The following is a 20,316-nucleotide window of genomic DNA, read 5'->3' on the forward strand; positions in this document are numbered from 1 at the left end:
GGTTGATCGGATGAGTTGCATAAGGATGATTCTGACATCTCACAAGCATGCAATATATGCATTAAGAAGGCATACAGTAACAAATAAGCTGTGAAGAACATGTTAATATAAGCACACTTGATACACAAAATTTGGCACAAAAAGATTGGACGTCTCTCTATCTGAGACTCGTAAATGGAAACTCGGCGCGACATTCAAAATTCACCCAGCCTTTCCATCTGCATACTGCTACTCTTGTGCAAAATGTCTAGTAAGGAAGTTGTGTGGTACTAATGTTAGACATCAGTATATATTGCTAAATGAAGCCTGGAACCACATGTCAAAGAAACCCTGGTGGTCAGGTCCGCTTGAATCTCTTCTCGGATGTTGTGTTGCCATTGGTGCCTTCGTTGCACCTTTTAATCAAAGGAAAGCAGTTGTTAGATATCATGTCCAGCCGCCTGTTCACATCTGCCAAGCCGTCGAATCTGCAAATGCTTGTTGCTATGGCAATAGTTGTAACTTCAGACCTAGGAAGGAACTTCGCCTCCAAAGCAGCATATTGACCACCATGGGATTCTTCCCCTGCTGCATTCTTCAGACTGCGAAGGACCTCATCCTTATCTTGAACAAAGCTTCCTTTAGTAACCTGTAAATTTTATAATGAGTTTAAAGCTTCCTCTAGTAATTTCCTTTTTCAGGATTTTTCTTAGGCTAAAATCACAATTGCTTGTTTTTAAATGCAAGTACTTTGATAAGATGCCATTGGGTTAGCTCCTGACAGAATGGTTAGCATTTCAATTTTTATTCTTATGAGCACAGAGGTCCAAATTGCTCTAATCAACATCACAGATGTGCAAGTGTGTTTGTATTTTTAATACTAAAAAGGAAAGATGCAAGATGTTCAAAGAAGTACAGCTACTGAAAAGCACAGTTCATGTTTTCAGTTCTATAATTGGAGAAAGTATAAAAGAAATTTTAGCTAGAAAACTGATGGTTTCATACCTGAAAATCAATTGGCCACTCAATGGAAGTGGATGGACAGCTACAACCATCACAAAAGTGAAAAGTTAACAACATCTTGAAGGGCCTTTTTCTTGCTGTTTCCCTGGAAGATACAATATTGTCTTAAGAGGAAAAGGAAGTAATAGATCTAAGGCAAATAAATAAAATCTTTTACAGGAGGAACAGTCTATACATTAACTTAATGACGGCACCTTTTCAGATGAAATGGCTGCTTATCTAGGAAGGCAGCCTTTAAGTCCGGTCTCTCAGGAAATGATATCTGATGGCAAAAGAGGAAATTTGAGTGTCTTTATGGAATAACTGTGAGATTCCAATACTAATAAGCAAACAAGTGGAGATGCATTAATGACAACAAAAAGAGATAATGAGATGACAAGGTTGGTGTTTAGAAAGCATGATAAGACAACTTTAAATTAGGCACTGCCCACAGGATCCAAGTCATTTTAAAAGTTTGTTTATTAACTTATTGGGCACTCTACAACGTCAATCTACCTCCATCTAGCTGACTCCACTGGCAAGGTGCCTGGCACTTCTTGAATTTTTGAGCCAAACAACAGCCCAGACACCTAGATGGGGCCTGGCAGCTAACTAGGTCCTTATGGTCCTCCACTTAATTTTAGAGGCCACTTACTACAAATAATTATTAGTAAAGGATACCAGAATTTGATTTCAAGGGGGATAAAAAAACACGATATTTATCATTTCAAGTAATTCAACAAGTGCAACTTTTTTTGTAACTAATTAGCAAAAGATAAAATCATTTTATGTGCATTGTGCAACCAATAACAACAATAAATATGTGACTTGTTGAACATTGATTTTTATGCTTGTTTTTTAGCCATGATGCATATTATTGTACCTTATTTTTAAGATGTGCTAATTTTTTTAACTACTTTTGCTTATCTAAATATTTTGCATCTTCTACCAATACACATGTCGAAGGCACATAAGTGAAAAGCTATCGCGTCGAAGAGTGAATATGATGTATTGTTTGCTTTTTCAAAATTATGAATCGTGAAAAATGCTAGAACTTAATTTGTAGTAAAATTTTGTCTACGTGCTCACCAGTGTGCCTAGGCCTCTCATCTTAATTTATGGTAAAATTTTGGTAGCTTGCTTTCTATTTTGGATTCCATTCCCTCCTTTCCTCACTCCATGTCGCTTGTTACATCATGCCACATGATCTCCCCTTTGCTTCCTAAAAATTTGCTTTAATAGATTTCGTAAAGTTTTGTCGTCTCTACAATCTACATCAGATTGTCCGTAACACTTGTTGTTTGTGGAAGATTTATATTCTCTTGAAACTTCTCAGAATATGCATGCTGTGAGTTTCTCGATACCAACCATACAATTACTATACATGCATTATATTCTTAATAAGTCAATTACACAAGCCCAGATTATAGTAGCCTAGTCACTAAGATACAAGAAAAAAGCACACTGAGATACAACTTGACATAAGCCACAAATTTTTTATTGTTTTACAACCCTGTACCAGGGTATAAGGTCCTACAAAGCTAGCTGCAAAATATTTCAATCCATGATAAACATCTTAGTATCAAGTCTTCATGCCAGGGCTGACAATTATATCTTTTTCACATCTTTTGAAAATAACTTTTTCCATTATGGCTGTCAATTCAATTGAGAACTTAGAATCCCACTCGTGTTTGGCTGTAATTCTATCTTGATTAAACTCGAAAATAAAGCTCAGAATTAATATATATGGGTATATATTAGGCTCAAAATTTAATTCTAGACAAGCCTATATAACACGAGTTGCTTTAGAAGATGTCATATATTGGTCATTGACCACTCAAACCAGCAATTCCCCATTCATGACACGTTTTCTCCTACCTTATTATCGGTTAAGTTTCTCAGGATAAAAATGCATGTCAACTGTCCACTAGCCTATCCATCTTGACAACAGATGGGGATTGGTGCTCCAAGATTAGTCATGAATAGCAGCTATATAAAGTTATTTATCCATCGATATGAAAGCAAAAAACAAATTAGCAGTATACAATAGAATATTTGAGAGAATCAAATTTGATAGAATACTTGGGAGAACTGAAATCTGGTTGACTAATGAATATAATTTTTTACCTCAACTGACTTCAGAAATGCTAATGGAGCTCTGGGTCCATGGATACTTGTAATCCTCAGAGTCCATTTCACGTAAGTGTTCTCTGGATTGTCAAAGCACAAAATAGAGAGTAAGATGACCAAAACCCAGAACTTCCTTATGCAAAAGCACAAATCTGATGTTTTCCTTGGTATTATACAATATGCTGAAGTATCCTCAAGCCTATAAGCTTTCCATGCATGCAGTGAAAGGAAATGACATAATAAATTTATTGTTGTGCTGTAATTTCAGTTTTTTTGGCATCGTAATCTTTTAAACATGAACTGCTTTGAATGCAGCCTAAACTTCAACTTTCACTATTGATATCATTGTACCAATCCAAGGCTATTTCAAGGATAAATTTTATTGTGAAGGATGAAGAAAAATAAGAAAAACATAGTAGGTGAATTTAGCTGAATAATACCATAACTTTATGCATAGACTGACATTTTGCCTGGATCGGTACAAAACAGGCAGTATGTACCGGGCCGGGCATGAACTGATAAGTAAAATGCCCCCATTTCGAATTGTCCAATCCAACCTATTAGAAAAACAAAAAAAGAAAAAGAAGAAACTTATTTAATGCTGCTGGTTTAGGGCTTGCGTTTGTGAGCCTTCCTTGCTGTAGATGCAAAGCTTGCTGCTGCCTGTTGCTGCCCACTGCCTGCCTTGCGTCGCTAATTTCAGGTATGCTTCCTCCTCCTTCATTGCTTCCTCTTCTTCTTTCCTCTTCCTCCTCCATCCTCCTCTTCCTCCACCGCCTCCTCTTGTTACTTCTTCTTCCTCTTTTTCCCTCCAGTTCCTCCACCACCTCCACTTCTTCCTTTCCCTCCTTTCTCTTCCTCCACTGCCTCCTCTACTTCCGTTCTCTTCCCTCCTTCATCCTCTTCCTCCACTAACAGTCCATCCTCTTCCAACGGTATCGATATGTATCGGTACAAGATGACAAACCTTGACTTTAGGAATATGTCATACATTGTTGTAAATCCATATCAATTGTCTTATGCATGTGTACTCAATAAACCCATATGTGGCATATAAGATGATTCTCTCTAATGTATTATATGAAGCATCTGTTTTCCATGTTATGTCTACTGACATAATTCTATATCTAGTGCTCCTTGCTACCAAAGAAAGGAGGCAATTTACATAGAATGCAATTTGCATTGATTAAATTCTTCTTAATGAGCCTTTTTATCTCAAATGAAATACTGTTGAGTGTTGACATTCTAGATGAAGAGGAAATTGCAGCAAGAAAATATCAATTTGTGATTAAATCTTACTTTTTGGTGAATGAGACAGACTAAGTTGAGCAAAGTCAATGCGGATATATGGAGGAATGCACAGGCTAAGAAAGTTCATGACGCCTGCAATAACCTGTTCTGGATTTATCAGATGATTAGCATAGGGTACAAAAACAAGGAAATCCAAATATGTCAAGAGTTTTAAAGTTCAGGGAAATATTCAACATGTTAGATTAATATAGCCTTGTGCAGCTAACCAATCTGTAAAAAAAAATATTCAGAGAATGGTTAAAGCCACATGGTGCAAGTTTACAGATGTGGGATCTTCAAAGGGAGATACTAGGAAATGCATCCCCATCAATCAACTAGCATAGTTGCTTATATTACCAACCTGAATACAAATACCATAATTCAAATTAATCATTAGTGATTAAAATTTGTGTGTTTGCTCTCCAATACATAACGACATCTGCATCGACTCCAGAAACACAAACACTAAGAGAGCAAAGGTTATAGAATATTTATCCAGTGCAGTTGTTTTCAGTTATAGCATAATATCTTTGAACAATATATCTGTCCAAGTATGATGAAACTTGCTCTTTCACAGGTTCCTTGAGCCAACTATAACTTGAGTTCGAATGCAGAAGCATCCTCCTTACAGTTGCAAAATTGTAAACACATTTCAGATTGGAATTTATTAAATTATTATCAATAAGGAGCGAGCTCTACACTGGAAAAGATCTTCCAACAACTTAAGTCAAAATTAACCACATAATGACCAGGGATCAAGCATAGAGGGAAACATCCCGAAGTAACGTCTCAACATTGGAAAAGACACTACCTTATCAACAAGCCCATGGATCACCAGACTAGCCTTTTTGTCCTTTGGGGTTGGCTGTCAAAACTCAGATACAGGAGGCAACATCAGCGATCTCAAGTATTCATATGACTGCAGAATGCTTAACTAATAATTGAATTAACTATACATAATAGCAATTATCATCTATTTGGAGTATGGCACCTTAAATTATTTTCATGTTATTTCTTTCAATAGTTGAAATGAAAATGGTTATCCAACTAGAAGACAGAATAATTAACTTATGGAGAAAAATTTTAAACAGTACCCCATTGAACAAAAGTTGATCCTAAAAATAGCATTTCCTTTCAGTCTGTACTATACTTGTAACATTTTTGCGCTTTCCCTGTTTCTAGTAATTAGCAGCATGTAACATTCCAAATCTCCTTAATGGTTACCCCTGAGCATTTCTACAGACTTCTTTGACATTGATAATTTGATGAGTCGAATACAATGTAATCTACAAACAGGAATATTAAAATTTTCACCTAAAATCAAGGGGTTATAAGATATAGTATATAGATTAAGTTGAAAAGAGCAATATTTGCTGTTCCTGGTCATCAATTCTAATAACTGCTAATATCAGATAAGCAACTGTCAAGTAAATGGACAGGTGTCCCAAATTAAGTCCTTCAGAATTTAAATATGGTACAAATGGGCATAAAGGAAAAGCATGTACACTCAGAATATTCAACTTAGCTTTGGGTTGCAAGGGTATAATAGATTCCTATGAGACAATGATAAACATCTTTCATACAACAAAACCGTTGTTCCCCTTATTTCAGAAAGTTGCATATTTCTTTAACTTGGAGAACATGTGGAGTGTGGAATTGTACCATGTCATAATAGGAATACCACGAGGTACATACTTGTGGCTCACACTATGGTAATGTTCTCTTCTTTTTCTTGGCTTTTATTTGTTTGTTTATTTTCTTTTGTGGATGGATTGGAGTGGGCTGTTGGAGCTAAAACCAGGTCACTAGTTAACCAATCAATGATCGACAAGCACAGATATCTTTCCTTTTCTTTATTTTAAATTACATTTATAAATATTATTTATATTCTTGTTCTTGAAAGGATATAAAGGAACTCATACGAGTCATGATTGATTGAACTTAACTCTCACATGTTTTATAATATGACCCCAACCCTGACAGCATTTGCAACCAAATGCTTACATAGTCTTCCTAACTGATTCACACCAAGAAAACTGTTATTATTAGAAGCAATATCATATAAGCTAAAAAACACAAGTTCTTATGGAATGTTGATATGCATTACTCTTAGTGAAGTAGAACAAATATTCCAAATTAAATAAAAAGGTTACTATTGCCTTCACACCATTAGAAAAATAGCATTCTTTTTTCAATATTATCCTTTAATTCAGCAACTCAGATTACCACAACTGCATGTACAACCATCTAACTTTTGGACAAGCTATACATATAAATAGTACTAGTTCAAAATGATATAGGTACATATATCCAGGACCGAAGCATAACTAAATGCAATGCATACCTGAAGATTTACAATAACAATCTTCCCACCATTTCGGATACACTTTAAAGGTAAGTTGCACGCAGGTGTTATCTGCAAACTGCAAACAGCAAGGTAGTAAGTTGGAAACCATAACTAGGAAATCATGAAAAGAAAAGATAGAAAATGGGTACATGTCTATACATCATTCAAAAAATCCATATCACTAACAAAAAGAAATTAGAATGCACAGAACATGCAAAACACTGATATCTAAATGGCCAAAACTGAATTTGAGAAGATGTTGATCCATCTAGTAAGGACTTCAAAATTGCTTTCAACCTGTGTCCTTAGTTCCTAGTACAAAAAGAAAATATTCATTTTTTTCGGAAACCATACAACTAGGTGATTCAGGTCATCTGTTCTGTTGGTAAAAAAAAAGGAATACTTTGATCCTTTCTCTCGGCATCCAGGATTTAATACCATCTGACTAATATTTATGGGTCCAACCAAGGTCCAAAGTGGATCATATAAGTTGGTATCAGTCGGTAACATGGTTTGCAATACTGTACCGTACCGCTCGGTATGAGCGGTACATACCGATCCGATAGAGGACCGGCATGGATAGTACATTGGTACATCTTAGTGTACCGTATGTCAGTATGCTCAGTACAACTCGGTACATACCGTACCGACCGTACCGACAGCTGAACGGTATATCAGTACGGTACGATATTCAGAACCTTAGTCGGCGTATATATTTTTCATTATTTTTTCTGGTTCACAACGGAAGGGTACAAGTTGGGTGTTACTTGGTATAGATCTGATCATTTGCCAAAATCTGTACTGAACCAGGAAATTGAAATCCTGGCATAGAAGCATCATTAAGATCTCCATATCTTTGCAAATTGGTGAAGAAACATAAAGATTAGTTAATGCCGAACAACAACTAGCTAATCAAGTTAATAACATTATGTCAGAAAACTATGATTAAGAAGTCCAGCATGAGAATTTCAACAACAGAAAAATGGGGAATAATTTACAAAAAACTGCAAAAGAAAAATGTATATACAAGATTTTGTGATTTCCATTTTCAGAATGTCTCCATTTACATAAGGTTAATGTCATCCTGCACCTGACAGCAAGTGTTTACACATTCTAATTTGTGAATGGTTCTGCTTTTAAATTTTCTGCCCAAACTTTTGCATTTAAATATAACTTCATATATCACAAATATAATAATCCAAAGCAGAGGTGTTTCTTGGCTAATTTTATATGCAAACTTTTAAGGAAATTTTGGAAGATTTACCACAAAAATATTAATAATATAAATACCTCAGCTAAAAAATCAGGATTATGGAATCTGAGTTCCTTAGTTGTTCACAAAGTAATACATTACCTAGTCCCTAAACATAATACAAGGTCAGCAGTTCTGCAGTGCTTCTCAGCAGAGTTCATCTCTTTAGGAGGTAAAGCATCCTGCAGGTTGTGTAAGCAATGTTATAAACTCAAGTTTATCATACAAACTAAAAAATGGAAGGTTATAAGGCAATTAAGTTTGATATACATTTTGTAAGAATATTTTTGACAAATGCATGGCATGGTGTATGTACATCCATACAGCATTTTTTTCTCAAAAAAGTACTGACAATTGAATGTTGGGCTACATGTAAGGGATTTTGCTTCATCTATTCTATTTCTTTGGCTTGTGTATTCCTTGGAAATGGATGTGCACCTTCATACAACAGATCTGCCGTTCCTGTAACCATATTTCATCACCACGATGAGGCATGTCTGTACAGGCCAATTGGGAATCCCAGTTTAGTCAGATACCTATCTTGACTTAGTTTGCCAATAATGAGATTTTTGAACCTGTTAAGGAGGTTTGTCAAAAGGAGGTAGGTAGGCCACAAATTTTCTCCTAAAATATCCAAATTTGTTTATCCATGCACTGGTAGGAAATATATTTTAACCATTTTGAACACATTATTGGAATCTTACTTACAGTTGCTTTCTACATTAGCATAAAAGTTTTTATCCATCTATCTGACAGAGTGACAGCCAGACAGGCATATACAACTTCATCACTAGGTTAAGATCAATTTAATTAATCAAAGTCTCAGCGACTACAATCTCCATGAGACCAAAGACCAACATATTCTCTATTGTGGCTTATATCCAAGTGCCTTTTCTTTTCTCTTTACTTACACCTTGTAGCATCTCTGACATGAATCAGATCACCTCTACTTATAATTGTACTATATAATAATTTGGACTAGCATAAAGCAAATTCCAGTCATTCTCAGTCTCAGCTATTCTGAATTTATAGAGAAGCATAGGAATATTTAGGATACATAATACATATCCCAGAAGTCATTTATGCTGCATCATATCAAAACTTGGTCAATGCTTCGATTAGCCAACTAAATTTATTAGGCATATCACAGTATATGTAAACATGTGCACAAGAAAATTTTGAATTTAAATTTGTTCTCAAATAACTCAAAAAAGTTTTAAGAAAAGAAAGTCAAGAATTAGAAGACAACAAGTAAATTTAGGCAAAGAAAATGCAAAAATATTAATGATTTGCAGATTTGCAGGTATGAATAAGCATACTACTTAAGTGAATAGCCCTGTCAATAACCATGTCCACTGCTAAAAATGTTTGTCAACAATCACGCAACCAAATAGTGTCAAAGCTTTTTACCTCCCAATCAAGAACACTGTCCTTAAGTTTTGCACCACACTTTGTGTCAGAACAACGCCTTGATGTCTCTTTCATCCCAATGGTTTCAACCTCAAAATCTCGAATATATCTTGAAGGGTTAACATATTAGCATCTATCAGTGGATATATGTATGTCAATATGAATATTTATACTCGCAATTGAAAAAAGATAAAACATGTAAATAACCTTAAGGAAACAACACCAGTTTTGCACAAGTAAAAAAATTCCAAAGTATTATGGAGCTTAGAAATTAGCTTGTACAAGTAATATATGAGAAAAAGTTGTCAACAACATACTCGATCCCACATGCAGGGCAAACTTCCCTGAAAGAATTTCCATGCAATTCAGCAAGCTTCTCCCTTGGTATGCCAGATCGAAGATGAAGACTATCAACGTTCTAGTAAATACAAGTTCACAAAAGATTTTTCAAACTAGAACTTAAAATTTAAGAAATAGGACAATTGTCTTGGGTAAACTATAAGCAATTACTATCATCATCATTGCCCAAAAAGAAAATCAAGGGTTAAACTGACTCCTCAAACCACACCCAAGGAATCAACAAAATTTTTTTGAGTACCTGACTAATAACAAACTTCAGGATATCAGCTCTCTCCAATTCCACTAAAGCCATATGAGTAAGACTTGGCATTGCACGGTGAAAAGGAAGTGATGCTTCAGGCAATCCCATGCCTGCTCGCTGCACATAAAATCCTTGAATTAGTAAATTATGTATAATATGCATTTAGTGTCATAAAAGCGTTACTAAAATCAATTCATTTGCATATGTCATAGAATGAAAATATTAACGTTTTTCATTGCAGTGGAAATTACATTCATCGACAATCTAACATTGGCTCCTCTCACAAGAATTAAAAGTGATATTCATGATGTTTACCTATAGAAAATATCTGTAATTCGACTTAGAAAGATCAGTGATTTAAAAAGGCGCTCGGGCGCTCGCCTAGGCGCTCGGGCGAGGCGAGGCCCGAGCGCCTCGCTTCATTTCCAGGCAGCGCGCTTCAAAGAGGCGCCGCCTAGGCGCTCGCCCGAGCCCAGGCGTCAGGCGCTTCGGGCGAGCGCCTGGGTTAAACCAGGCGACCGAACCAGCGGTTTAGGTCTGATTCGGTCTCCTGTGTTTTAGTTGGTTCAATCGAACCAACTAAAGGACCGATATCAGCGTGACTTCCCCAACCCTAACCCTGCTCGCCATTCACGCTGCTCGCTGCCACTGCCGCTGCCACTGTCGCCACTCACCGCTCCCCCTCCCACTGCTCGCTGCTGTCGTTACCACTGTTGTCGCTCGCCGCTCTCGCTGTCGCTGCTCGCTTTTACCGCTACTGCTGCCACTGTCGCCGCTCGTCGCTCCCGCTCCCGCTCCCGCTCCCGCAGCCGCTGCTCGCCGCTGTCGCTGCCTCTGTCGCCGCTCTCGCTCCCGCTGCTCGCTACTACCGCTGTCGCTGCCGCTCCCGCTTTTCTCAGCACCCTTGGTCTTCCCTTATACTCTTCTCTTCTCTTTCGCTTATCCTCTTTCAAAATCGAAAGTATACTGTTAACAGTATACAGTATACTGTTAACTGTATACAGTATAACACTATTATTTTGATTTTAATACTATTAATTTTAATATTATTAATTTTTAGCGCCTCACTTCGCTCGAGCGACCGCTTAGCGCCATGAGCGTTTTTGGACCGTGACGCCTTTTGGCGCCAAGCGCTTTTTAAATCACTGAGAAAGATGACCAGCTTCTATCTGAAGAGCAGCACAAGAATTTATAGGTAATCTTTGATGACTTTCATGTACCTATATGCTACATAGTGGAGAAGATTCAGGTTACAGGCAAGGTTTATTTGTGCAAAACTCCAAAAGAGTTATCCAATTGATCCTCTAGAATTTGGACATAATCTGCCAACGCTCTTTAAAAGATTAGATTATCTGAGGCTGGGATGGTTCTAACTTCTAAATGGTCATTTGCCTATAAGAAACCAAAAAAAGATACCGAATGGAGAAAAAGTTTGTGAGCTTTACATATTTAATTGGCATGAAAAGAGATTTAAAGCATCATTGAAATTTAAGAGATGAAAAAAGCTTGGAGAAAAATTATCTTGATGACATTTATAAAGGATGTCATTCTAGTCAGATTAATTTCAGTCATATGTCCATGGACATGATTAATATCGATGTACTAAAGAACTCCGAAACACCAAACTTTCAAATTTCAAATGTCTTTATTGCAATAACAAATGAAGAGTGTTCTAGCATTTGCATTTTCTTTGGATTTACTTCTTGGTGAGAAGGCATGCCAATTATTGACAAGGTATGGCACGGACATAAACCAAGTCCAAAATTGGTGGGCATGGACAATGGTATAGAACTGCTGTGCAGTTCTACTTAATAGTGCAAGTAAGTAAATGAGTGCAAAATAGGAAACACAGTGTTGCTTAAACCAAGGTATGCAATTTCGAATAATACCGTCATGTCACGGACAAACTTCTCAACAAGACGTTGGATGTAATGCTTATGTGTGTCCGTGTCTTTTGGCATGTTCATGCCCTGTACAGAATGTAAAGGGGCGGCCGAAGGCTTATAAGTCCCATTTTAGTTGGGTTGGTGGCCTCTTTAGGCTTGTAAATAAAGGTTGTGTCATGTGGACACGTGAGAGAGCTTTTCGGTCTGTAATGGACCATTTTACCCTTTGTTGTGCCACTGTTCAGAGCTTGTAAAGTCTGTTTGTAATTTGCATTGTCTATGAAGTGTTTTTCGGACATGTTTGCTTGTGGATCCCAATTGAGGCGTTCTCTTTTGCCTGTTCTCTCTTTTGTTGGTCCTAAGGGACAATGGGAGTCTTCGGGGAGGCTGACCTTTGCGGACGGACACGCAAGGGTGCCGCACGACTTAGGCAAAACCAGCTAAGTCCGTGTCATTTGGTATCAGAGCGGGACAAGCACTCATAGAAACACTTAGCATGCAAACGTGGGGGACCTAGCGGGGCTGCGTTGAGGGCAGTCAGCACACGCGCGACCGTTTGGGGGAAAACGGGCATGGAGATGTAGGGAAAAGAGTCGCTCAGAGGAGCGGGCATCTGAGATTGGCATTCACAGGAATGGCCAACCCTTCGCGCAAGAGGCACCACGAGAACAGGCAAGCTTGGAAGAATTTGGAGCGCACAAAGGTTGGGATGGCTGAGTTTGAGCTACGGCTCAACGTTGACAACTATACTTGATGGTGCTCTAGGCAAGCGAGGCGCTTGGCAAGAATGAGACCATCCAAGGTGGAATGAGTTGCTCAACGACCAAAAGAGTTATGCAAAGCTCACAGAGGTGAGGGGAATTGCTAACTCGAAGAATTTAGTACTCATGCATGGGCTTGTATGCGGACGACGGAATGTTCGTGGCCATCCCAAGGCGGCCGAGACTCGGCGCCATGGAGCATTGAAACTTTCTCTTCGGCATGTGAAGGTTACGTCCGTAGGAGGCTGAAGTGTGCAACGAGTTCAGCATGTTGCTAGGCCTTGAGGGGTGCAGTGGGGGCTGTATTGACGGGGAGTCGCAATCTAGCAAGTGCGTTTGCAGGAGGCAGAACAATGCACAGTTTGTTCAGCAGATCGGAGTAGTCCAAGGGGATGGTGGTCTCCGAAACGAAGAGAGATGTTGCTCCAACGGGATAGTTATCCAGGAGGGATAAGTCTCGGTGCTCCAAAGGGAGAATCATGTGAGATGGACTTCACATGTTGAGGATGAGTACCTCACAAACAACAACTCCACGAAGCTCGATGGACTGAGCAAGCGGCGAGGAGTCATCGCATGATCCCGCTCGAGAGAATGCATTGGTGGATGCATTTCGAGATCAAGTGGGGGAGCGACCTAAAGCAACTTAAATGAAGGCACACTTGGAGTCGATGTGGAGATCGGACTCAAGGGAGGGCTGACCCGTGGAATGGTGGGCACGAGGGCCACCATCGACTCAATGCAAAAACGAGGAGCGGAGCAACTTGGGTGTAACTTGGCAAAGTTCCCAAGCCGCATGAAGGGAGCCAGCAGAGAAGTTGGAACATGGAGCAGAGGCACAGTGCTTTTCTTAGACAGAGGTCAAGGACATGAGCTCTTGCAGAGGCAAGAGCAGGATCATGTTGTTCCATGGGTCCTTCATTCTGACGGAGTGGACTCATCTTACATGGTGCCAAAGACGAAGGGAGCTTCGGGGCACATGCACCTTATCTCGGAGTAGCATTTGATGGAGGAACTAAGGCGACTCAATTTGCGGAGGCGAAGTTGGGTTCAGAAGGCCTTAGCACGGGGCAAGAGGACGCAGAGGCAGGTACTCTTGAAGAATATGCCACAGTGTTGCTATTCAAGTTGCTATGAAGGAAGCAGTGTGCAGCGGAGATTGTGCTGGTAGGGGCAGAGGCCCAGGATCCAAACAATGGTGCACAAATCACAGTGAAGTCGGTGGACTTCGGGAGCTTCTAGGCGACGGACTGTCCTAGAGCGGTGCTTCATCTAGGTGTGGCCCAAGAGTGGGTGGATGAAGGTCGATTGCCAAAGGAGCGAACAAAACCGAAGGTGGATGAGACCCTGCGATGTATTGGCAGAGGCCACACATTGAGGGTTCACAATTCGAGTTTATTCCCCAAGGATCAGAATGCAATGGAGATGTCACCAGGAGGTGACATGGTGCAGCGGATCGTGGTGGAACAGTTCGTGGCAATGCGATACACACAACTTGGTCCCGTGAGGGATGTGATCATATGGAGGTATGATCGGGAGCTACTGGGAGCTCCGCTTCGGTGAACAACACGACGGCAAGAAGGGCTATGGATTCAAGGAGTGAAGGCCATGGTACCGCAGAGGCGGGTCTTCCGGGCGTGCACCGAATTTTGCATCGGATGAAAACCTTGGTCATCAGCATATGGGGGCTGGGTTCCACCAAGGGAAAAGTTCGAATGCAAGTACCAGTGAGTTCCATGGGAGGGACTTGATCATGCAGAGGTATGATCGAAGCAGCTGGAGAGTTGGACTGCTCCAGAGCTCATATTCGCTTAAGGGAGCCCGGCAAGTCAGAGGACAAGGCCGAGTAAGCGAACGTTGCTACCAAGGAAGCTATGGAGAACAGAATCGGTGCAAACCCTACAATGCGATGGCAGAGGCCATGCATGGGAGTGCAGTCTGTCTTTCCATCGACCAGAAGGAGCTGCTTGGAGAACACAGAGGTGTTGAAGCAGGGGGTCGAAAGGGGCGAGGAAGCGACGACGAGTCCAGAGGGACTTAGCTACCCAAAATCAAGCATCAGTTAGAATGGAGGTGGACTCAGAGGAGTGCCACAGAGACATGTCTACTGATCGTGAAGAAAAGGGATGCAGATGCGAGGCGACGGATAGTAGGGCCATGGGCATTGCAGCGCCATGGTACCGCAGAGGCGGGACTTCCGTGCAAGTCATTGATCCCTTGCTCTCACGGAGGGAGAGCGTTTGGTCGTGAAAGGGGCCGAGGAGGTGGAGCATGCCGAGGAACTTCGTAAGACCGGTGTCAGTGTGCTTCTCATCAAGACAGCCGTAAGTGAAGGACTTCGGGTCATGCAAGAGTGCACGACCAAGGAACGAAGCTGGCAGTACGCGGTGCTGTACCTTTGCTACTCAGTGGAGTAGGCGGCAGGGTTGATGGAGAAGACGGTACAATCCCAGAGGCGACCTCATCTATCAGAGAATTACTCCAAGTTGGGGTGGAAACTTCCTGCATTCCAGAAGTTCAATGGCTTTGAGAAGGTGAATCACAGTAACTAACTCAATGCAAGGAGTGCAAACACTTCAAGTGCTTCAGAAGTGTGAGCAAAGAGCAGGCGAAGACTAGTAACCAGCTCGATGCGTGAAGTACAACCTCGAGGAGGCGGGCGAAGTCAAGTAACCTTTGCCTTCTCAACTCTTAAGAGGATGGGCGAAACCGAGTACCCCAATTCTCTTATCTATCCAGCAGAGGAGCTCTGCACAAGTTCAAAGACCCTTCGAAGATAATGGAAGACAATAGTTGTCAAATCCTCACCAACGGTGATCAGTGCTACTGAGAGTAGATTGTCCGCTTCATTTCCCAACGAAATGCCAATCGAAAGCGGAAGTGATGCGAACCTACTTGGATATGACAACTAACTGAAAGAAGAGTCAATGAGCAGATTTTGTGGAGGAAGGACCCAAAACTTCAGAAGTTTGCGAGACGATGCTCGTTAAAGCTCCAACAAGCATCCACCCAGTTCAAGCAGCATGTGGAATTTCTGAGAGACTGGCGCAGTAAGGATGGTCTTTTCCTTCATCCGGGAGATCCGCAGGAATCAACGAGGATCAACACAACTCCGCCAACCCCACACCAGAGTCAGAGTCATTGGCGAGTTGAAGCAGCATGGCGGATCAAAGGTTCGACTACTCAAAAACAGCAGCGGAGAGCAGCTGGGAGCCAGGAGGCGCATTGCAGCTGGAGTAGAAGATTGAAGACTCAGCAAAGGCGAAGAGTTGCAGTGTTCACAAAGGCTTCGACGAGGACGTCGAAGGGATAAGTGGGGGAGAATGTCACGGACAAACTTCTCAACAAGACGTTGGATGTAATGCTTATGTGTGTCCGTGTCTTTTGGCATGTTCATGCCCTGTACAGAATGTAAAGGGGCGGCCGAAGGCTTATAAGTCCCATTTTAGTTGGGTTGGTGGCCTCTTTAGGCTTGTAAATAAAGGTTGTGTCATGTGGACACGTGAGAGAGCTTTTCGGTCTGTAATGGACCATTTTACCCTTTGTTGTGCCACTGTTCAGAGCTTGTAAAGTCTGTTTGTAATTTGCATTGTCTATGAAGTGTTTTTCGGACATGTTTGCTTGTGGATCCCAATTGAGGCGTTCTCTTTTGCCTGTTCTCTCTTTTGTTGGTCCTAAGGGACAATGGGAGTCTTCGGGGAGGCTGACCTTTGCGGACGGACACGCAAGGGTGCCGCACGACTTAGGCAAAACCAGCTAAGTCCGTGTCAGTCAGGTACGGGCGGTACGTACTGGTTCGTCAGCTGATTGGTACACGGACCGCTTGTTACCAGACGGAACGGAATATATATATATATATATATATATATATATATATATATATATATATAAGGCGACGTCGCGTCGTCTTTTTCAGCGACGTCGCCGAGGCGACGCGACATCGCTTTTTATAAGAATATATATATATAAATATTTATATATAAGTATATATAATCTTTTATATATATATATATATATATATATATATATATATATATATATATATATATATATATATATATATATATATATATATAAACGAGGTGGCATTGCGTCGCCTCGGCGACGTCGCCCCACGTGGGAGAAAGTTAACCACTTTAGCTTGGCAAAGAAGCTTTATTCTAGCCTTTACTTAATACCCTCATCTAATTTGACCGGACATAATCAACTGGCAATATTACATAGAAATTAGCAGCTGCATGTCGATTATAAGTATGGTATTGAATACAATATTCAATACCAATCCAATACTGATTTTGACAACCTGTAGAACTGGTAAGATACCAAAATAATGAGCATTATAATGACGTGCACTGTTCGATATCACTCACATAAAGAGAAAAAAGGGAAATTATCTTGTAAGAGACTAGCTTTCACCAGCTTCATAAAATGAATAGCAAACACAACAAAGAAGATCCACACCTGCTGGAAAAAAAAGGAGGAGGTACAAATCCTCATGATATACTCTTGTGAAATTCAAATGAATTACCTGAAGAGTCCAAACACCCTTCGGTCCTCGAAAATCTGGTATGCCACTTGAAGTTGAAATCCCAGCCCCTGTAAATGCCACCAGATGTTTGCTCTGCAACAATGGAGACAAACACTAAATAAGAAATATGGTATTCCAGAATCCTTAAGCTACGCATCCTCCCAGTTATAAGAAAATAGAACTGCCAAAAAAGATACTGCATGTTCCAACCTTTTTAATCATTAGGGCAAGTTCTTCAATCTGCAATTAACAAATCAATCCAAAATATTTTAGCATGTTGGTAAAAAGTAAATTGACTAAATAATGAAAATTAATTTGTATATTGCCAACTGCTTAAAAATAGACCATCTTAAGTCATTCTCAGCAAGCATCAGAAAAAAAAGGAGATTCTAATGTCACTAAAACTAACTATATAGTAATTAAATTTTAGAATAGAATTATAACGCTATAGAAGATAAAACAAAATAAAGTTTATTCCTCTAAAGCAAGAGAGACAGTCGGCATGAAGAACATATTACCATATTAGGAACTAATAAACAAAACATGTTGAGAACAAGGCACTGCCTATAACCACCATTACAATAAGAAGCTGTCAAAAAACCAGCCCAATAGTACTATTGATCCAATAATATGGAATGCCTGAAACCACATGGCCTAAAGATGCTTAAAATCAAGTTCATGTTAGTAAGCTTGTTTAGCCCTACAAAGGGCCACAGTCTCTCTCCCATTTTTAATACAAGAATAATCAAAGCATCACAATCTCCCTTGCTGAAAGGCTTACTGTCCTCATCAAGACCCAAGGCCCAACAAATAGTCTACAATCATTCTTGATAGGTAGCATATGAGACCAACAATCTAACCTAGTGATGGTTCCACCAGGTGATGTGTTTGTAGTCCTATCCACGGATAGCCCTTTGCGACTGAGACTTAATCACCACCAGATAGCCCAAGATCATTCATAACAAAAAGCATATGAGACCTACAACCCAGCCAGTGGAGCATGGGTATTCCATCACTACTTGGATCCAGTCACCACAAGTAGCCCAGTCATTCCTACAGATGAGGCCTACAGATGAGCTTGTAGTAGCTCCAGGCAGTGCTTTTCTATTTGGATGAGGTTGTAGTAGCTCCAGGCAGTGCTTTTCTACACGGTATAACGTGAGGCCTGCAGATGAGCTTGTAGTAGCTCCAGGCAATGATGTACTTCTAACCTCATCCATGACAGTGCTTTTCTATTTGGATCTAATTATCACACATAGGGATCTAATCATCACACATAGCTATGACTGGTATCATTTATCACAACCTAGCCCAATGTAGGCTTGAAACATGTGGAACAAAAATCCCTAGCCTAAAGATATAGATAGTGCTCATCTAACCTTATATACCATCACAACCCTCTCCCACCTCCAATATGGGACTAATAGGGGCATCAGAGAAACCCTTTATCAAGGAAACTGGATATGAATTATCATTTCACTAGCACAATCCAAATAAACTTAACATCTAAAAATTTCAACCCTAAATGCATAAGTGATCAAGTTCAACCACAAGAACAAGTAGGCCTATGCATTGTGTTGCAAACAGTGTTTCTACAGATACGAAGAATTATAGAGTTCGACAGACATCACTGTGAAACAGAGATAGCAGTGCATCGAACAGGTTTCTCAAACTAAATGGCAGCAAAGCATTCAGGTTCAAAAACAATGAACGAGAAAGGTCCATCCAACTCCTCAGTTCAAGTTGTCCTTTGCCATCAATTTTTGCCTACCTAATTTGAAGAGCTTCGTATTGCAATGAACTTTCAGATCAACACGGTGCTGGAATAGGTGAATTTGAGTTTCCATCATAGACAAAGTAACACAAGAAAAAAAGATGTAACTAGACTGTCTGCCTTTAAGATTTACCATTCTGGAGTTGCACTAACAATATTAGGATAAAAATGACGCTTAACAATCAACTATGACTTGTAATCTTTGTTAGTCAACAATATTTAAAGGTTTAAGTTCTCGAACTGGACAGTTGTTTACCCCAACAAATCTTGTAACCTATAGAGAGATCAACATTTATTGAAAGCATCTTCTCAGACTTAAATCTGGCCAATTTCATGATCAAGTTATATCTCTACTGCTTTTCTATCGAGGCATCTGATGGATGGGAACATTTTCCAGATGAAAATCCAATTTAGAGAGAGATAAAAAAAATGAAGATATCCATTCAGGAAGCCAATTAAAGTTGCTATGCTATAAAAAGAAAAAATTCCTTCAAGAACAACGATAGCCTCTGTCGAGTGTACCGCTAAGCACCCATCACCAAACACGATTCAGAGTTGATATACCCGGACTATACATTTAAAATGACTCCAAATAGCTAGGTAAAGACCTCATTGTTCTTGTTGTTTCATCCCAGGACAACTCAGGGAACTAAATATTTCTCGGATCATGAAAGTTTGATGCTTACTGATGTCCTTATGCCACAATCACATCCACTCACCACTTTTTTGCACCAAGAAACATTGAGATAGAGCAAATCTTTGCTCTTAAATGACACCCTCGTTGCCCACAAGTCACAATTTTTTTTTTCTGCTATCAACAGAAGAGAAATCAAATGCGGTCACCAAATGAAAAGAAAAACATCAAAAGAGATACACAAAATCGAAAGGAAACAAAAGAAAAAAAAAAGGATACAGTAACAAGAGAGGGCAAAAAAAGAGACCTTTTGCTGGAGGAGGTCGGGTGGGTCGAAGATCTCAGACATGCCCACGGTGCCGACGTCCTCCCTGTAGGAGAGCTTCTGCGCGTACCCCAAAGACATGGCTTCCCCCCTTTTCTCTTTCCCAACTAGCAGAGAACTTTGGATCCTCCCAGAAATATACACAGAGGAAAGTCTAAGGAGGCATCAGCAAACGGGAGCGGTGCAAAACAAGCTTTTTAGATTACCTCAGAAATATATACATATATATGTATTAATTCAAAGTTTCCCCTGTGAAACGGGCTGTTGTAGAGGGTGAAACAAGGTACTTTCCCTACGCGCGTATCCGTTACTCGCATCGCTTACTCACATACAGTTGGACGCGGTTGGCCCCAAAAGTGGGTCCCAACAGTACCTGGTAGCTTATTTATGGATATATAAA

The 20,316-nt window shown here is 40.0% G+C and overlaps 1 protein-coding gene across 1 annotated transcript; it reads right to left on the minus strand.

The window, feature by feature from the left end:
- Positions 1 to 39: 39 nt before the first annotated feature.
- Positions 40 to 20,114, minus strand: LOC103996363 (NAD-dependent protein deacetylase SRT1). The gene is made up of 14 exons (XM_009417272.2): positions 19,899 to 20,114; positions 17,394 to 17,423; positions 17,184 to 17,276; positions 10,009 to 10,128; positions 9,728 to 9,828; positions 9,411 to 9,519; positions 8,103 to 8,182; positions 6,746 to 6,824; positions 5,213 to 5,266; positions 4,411 to 4,504; positions 3,109 to 3,191; positions 1,197 to 1,264; positions 985 to 1,087; positions 40 to 628 (listed from the first exon to the last, which is right to left on the minus strand). Exons 1-14 carry the CDS (start codon positions 19,995 to 19,997, stop codon positions 338 to 340), a joined length of 1,404 nt encoding a protein of 467 aa, XP_009415547.1. The 5' UTR covers positions 19,998 to 20,114; the 3' UTR covers positions 40 to 337.
- Between the last annotated feature and the right edge of the window lie 202 nt (positions 20,115 to 20,316).

This window comes from Musa acuminata, chromosome BXJ3-8, assembly GCF_036884655.1.
Source record: "Musa acuminata AAA Group cultivar baxijiao chromosome BXJ3-8, Cavendish_Baxijiao_AAA, whole genome shotgun sequence".
In the NCBI taxonomy this organism is placed as follows: Eukaryota; Viridiplantae; Streptophyta; class Magnoliopsida; order Zingiberales; family Musaceae; genus Musa; species Musa acuminata.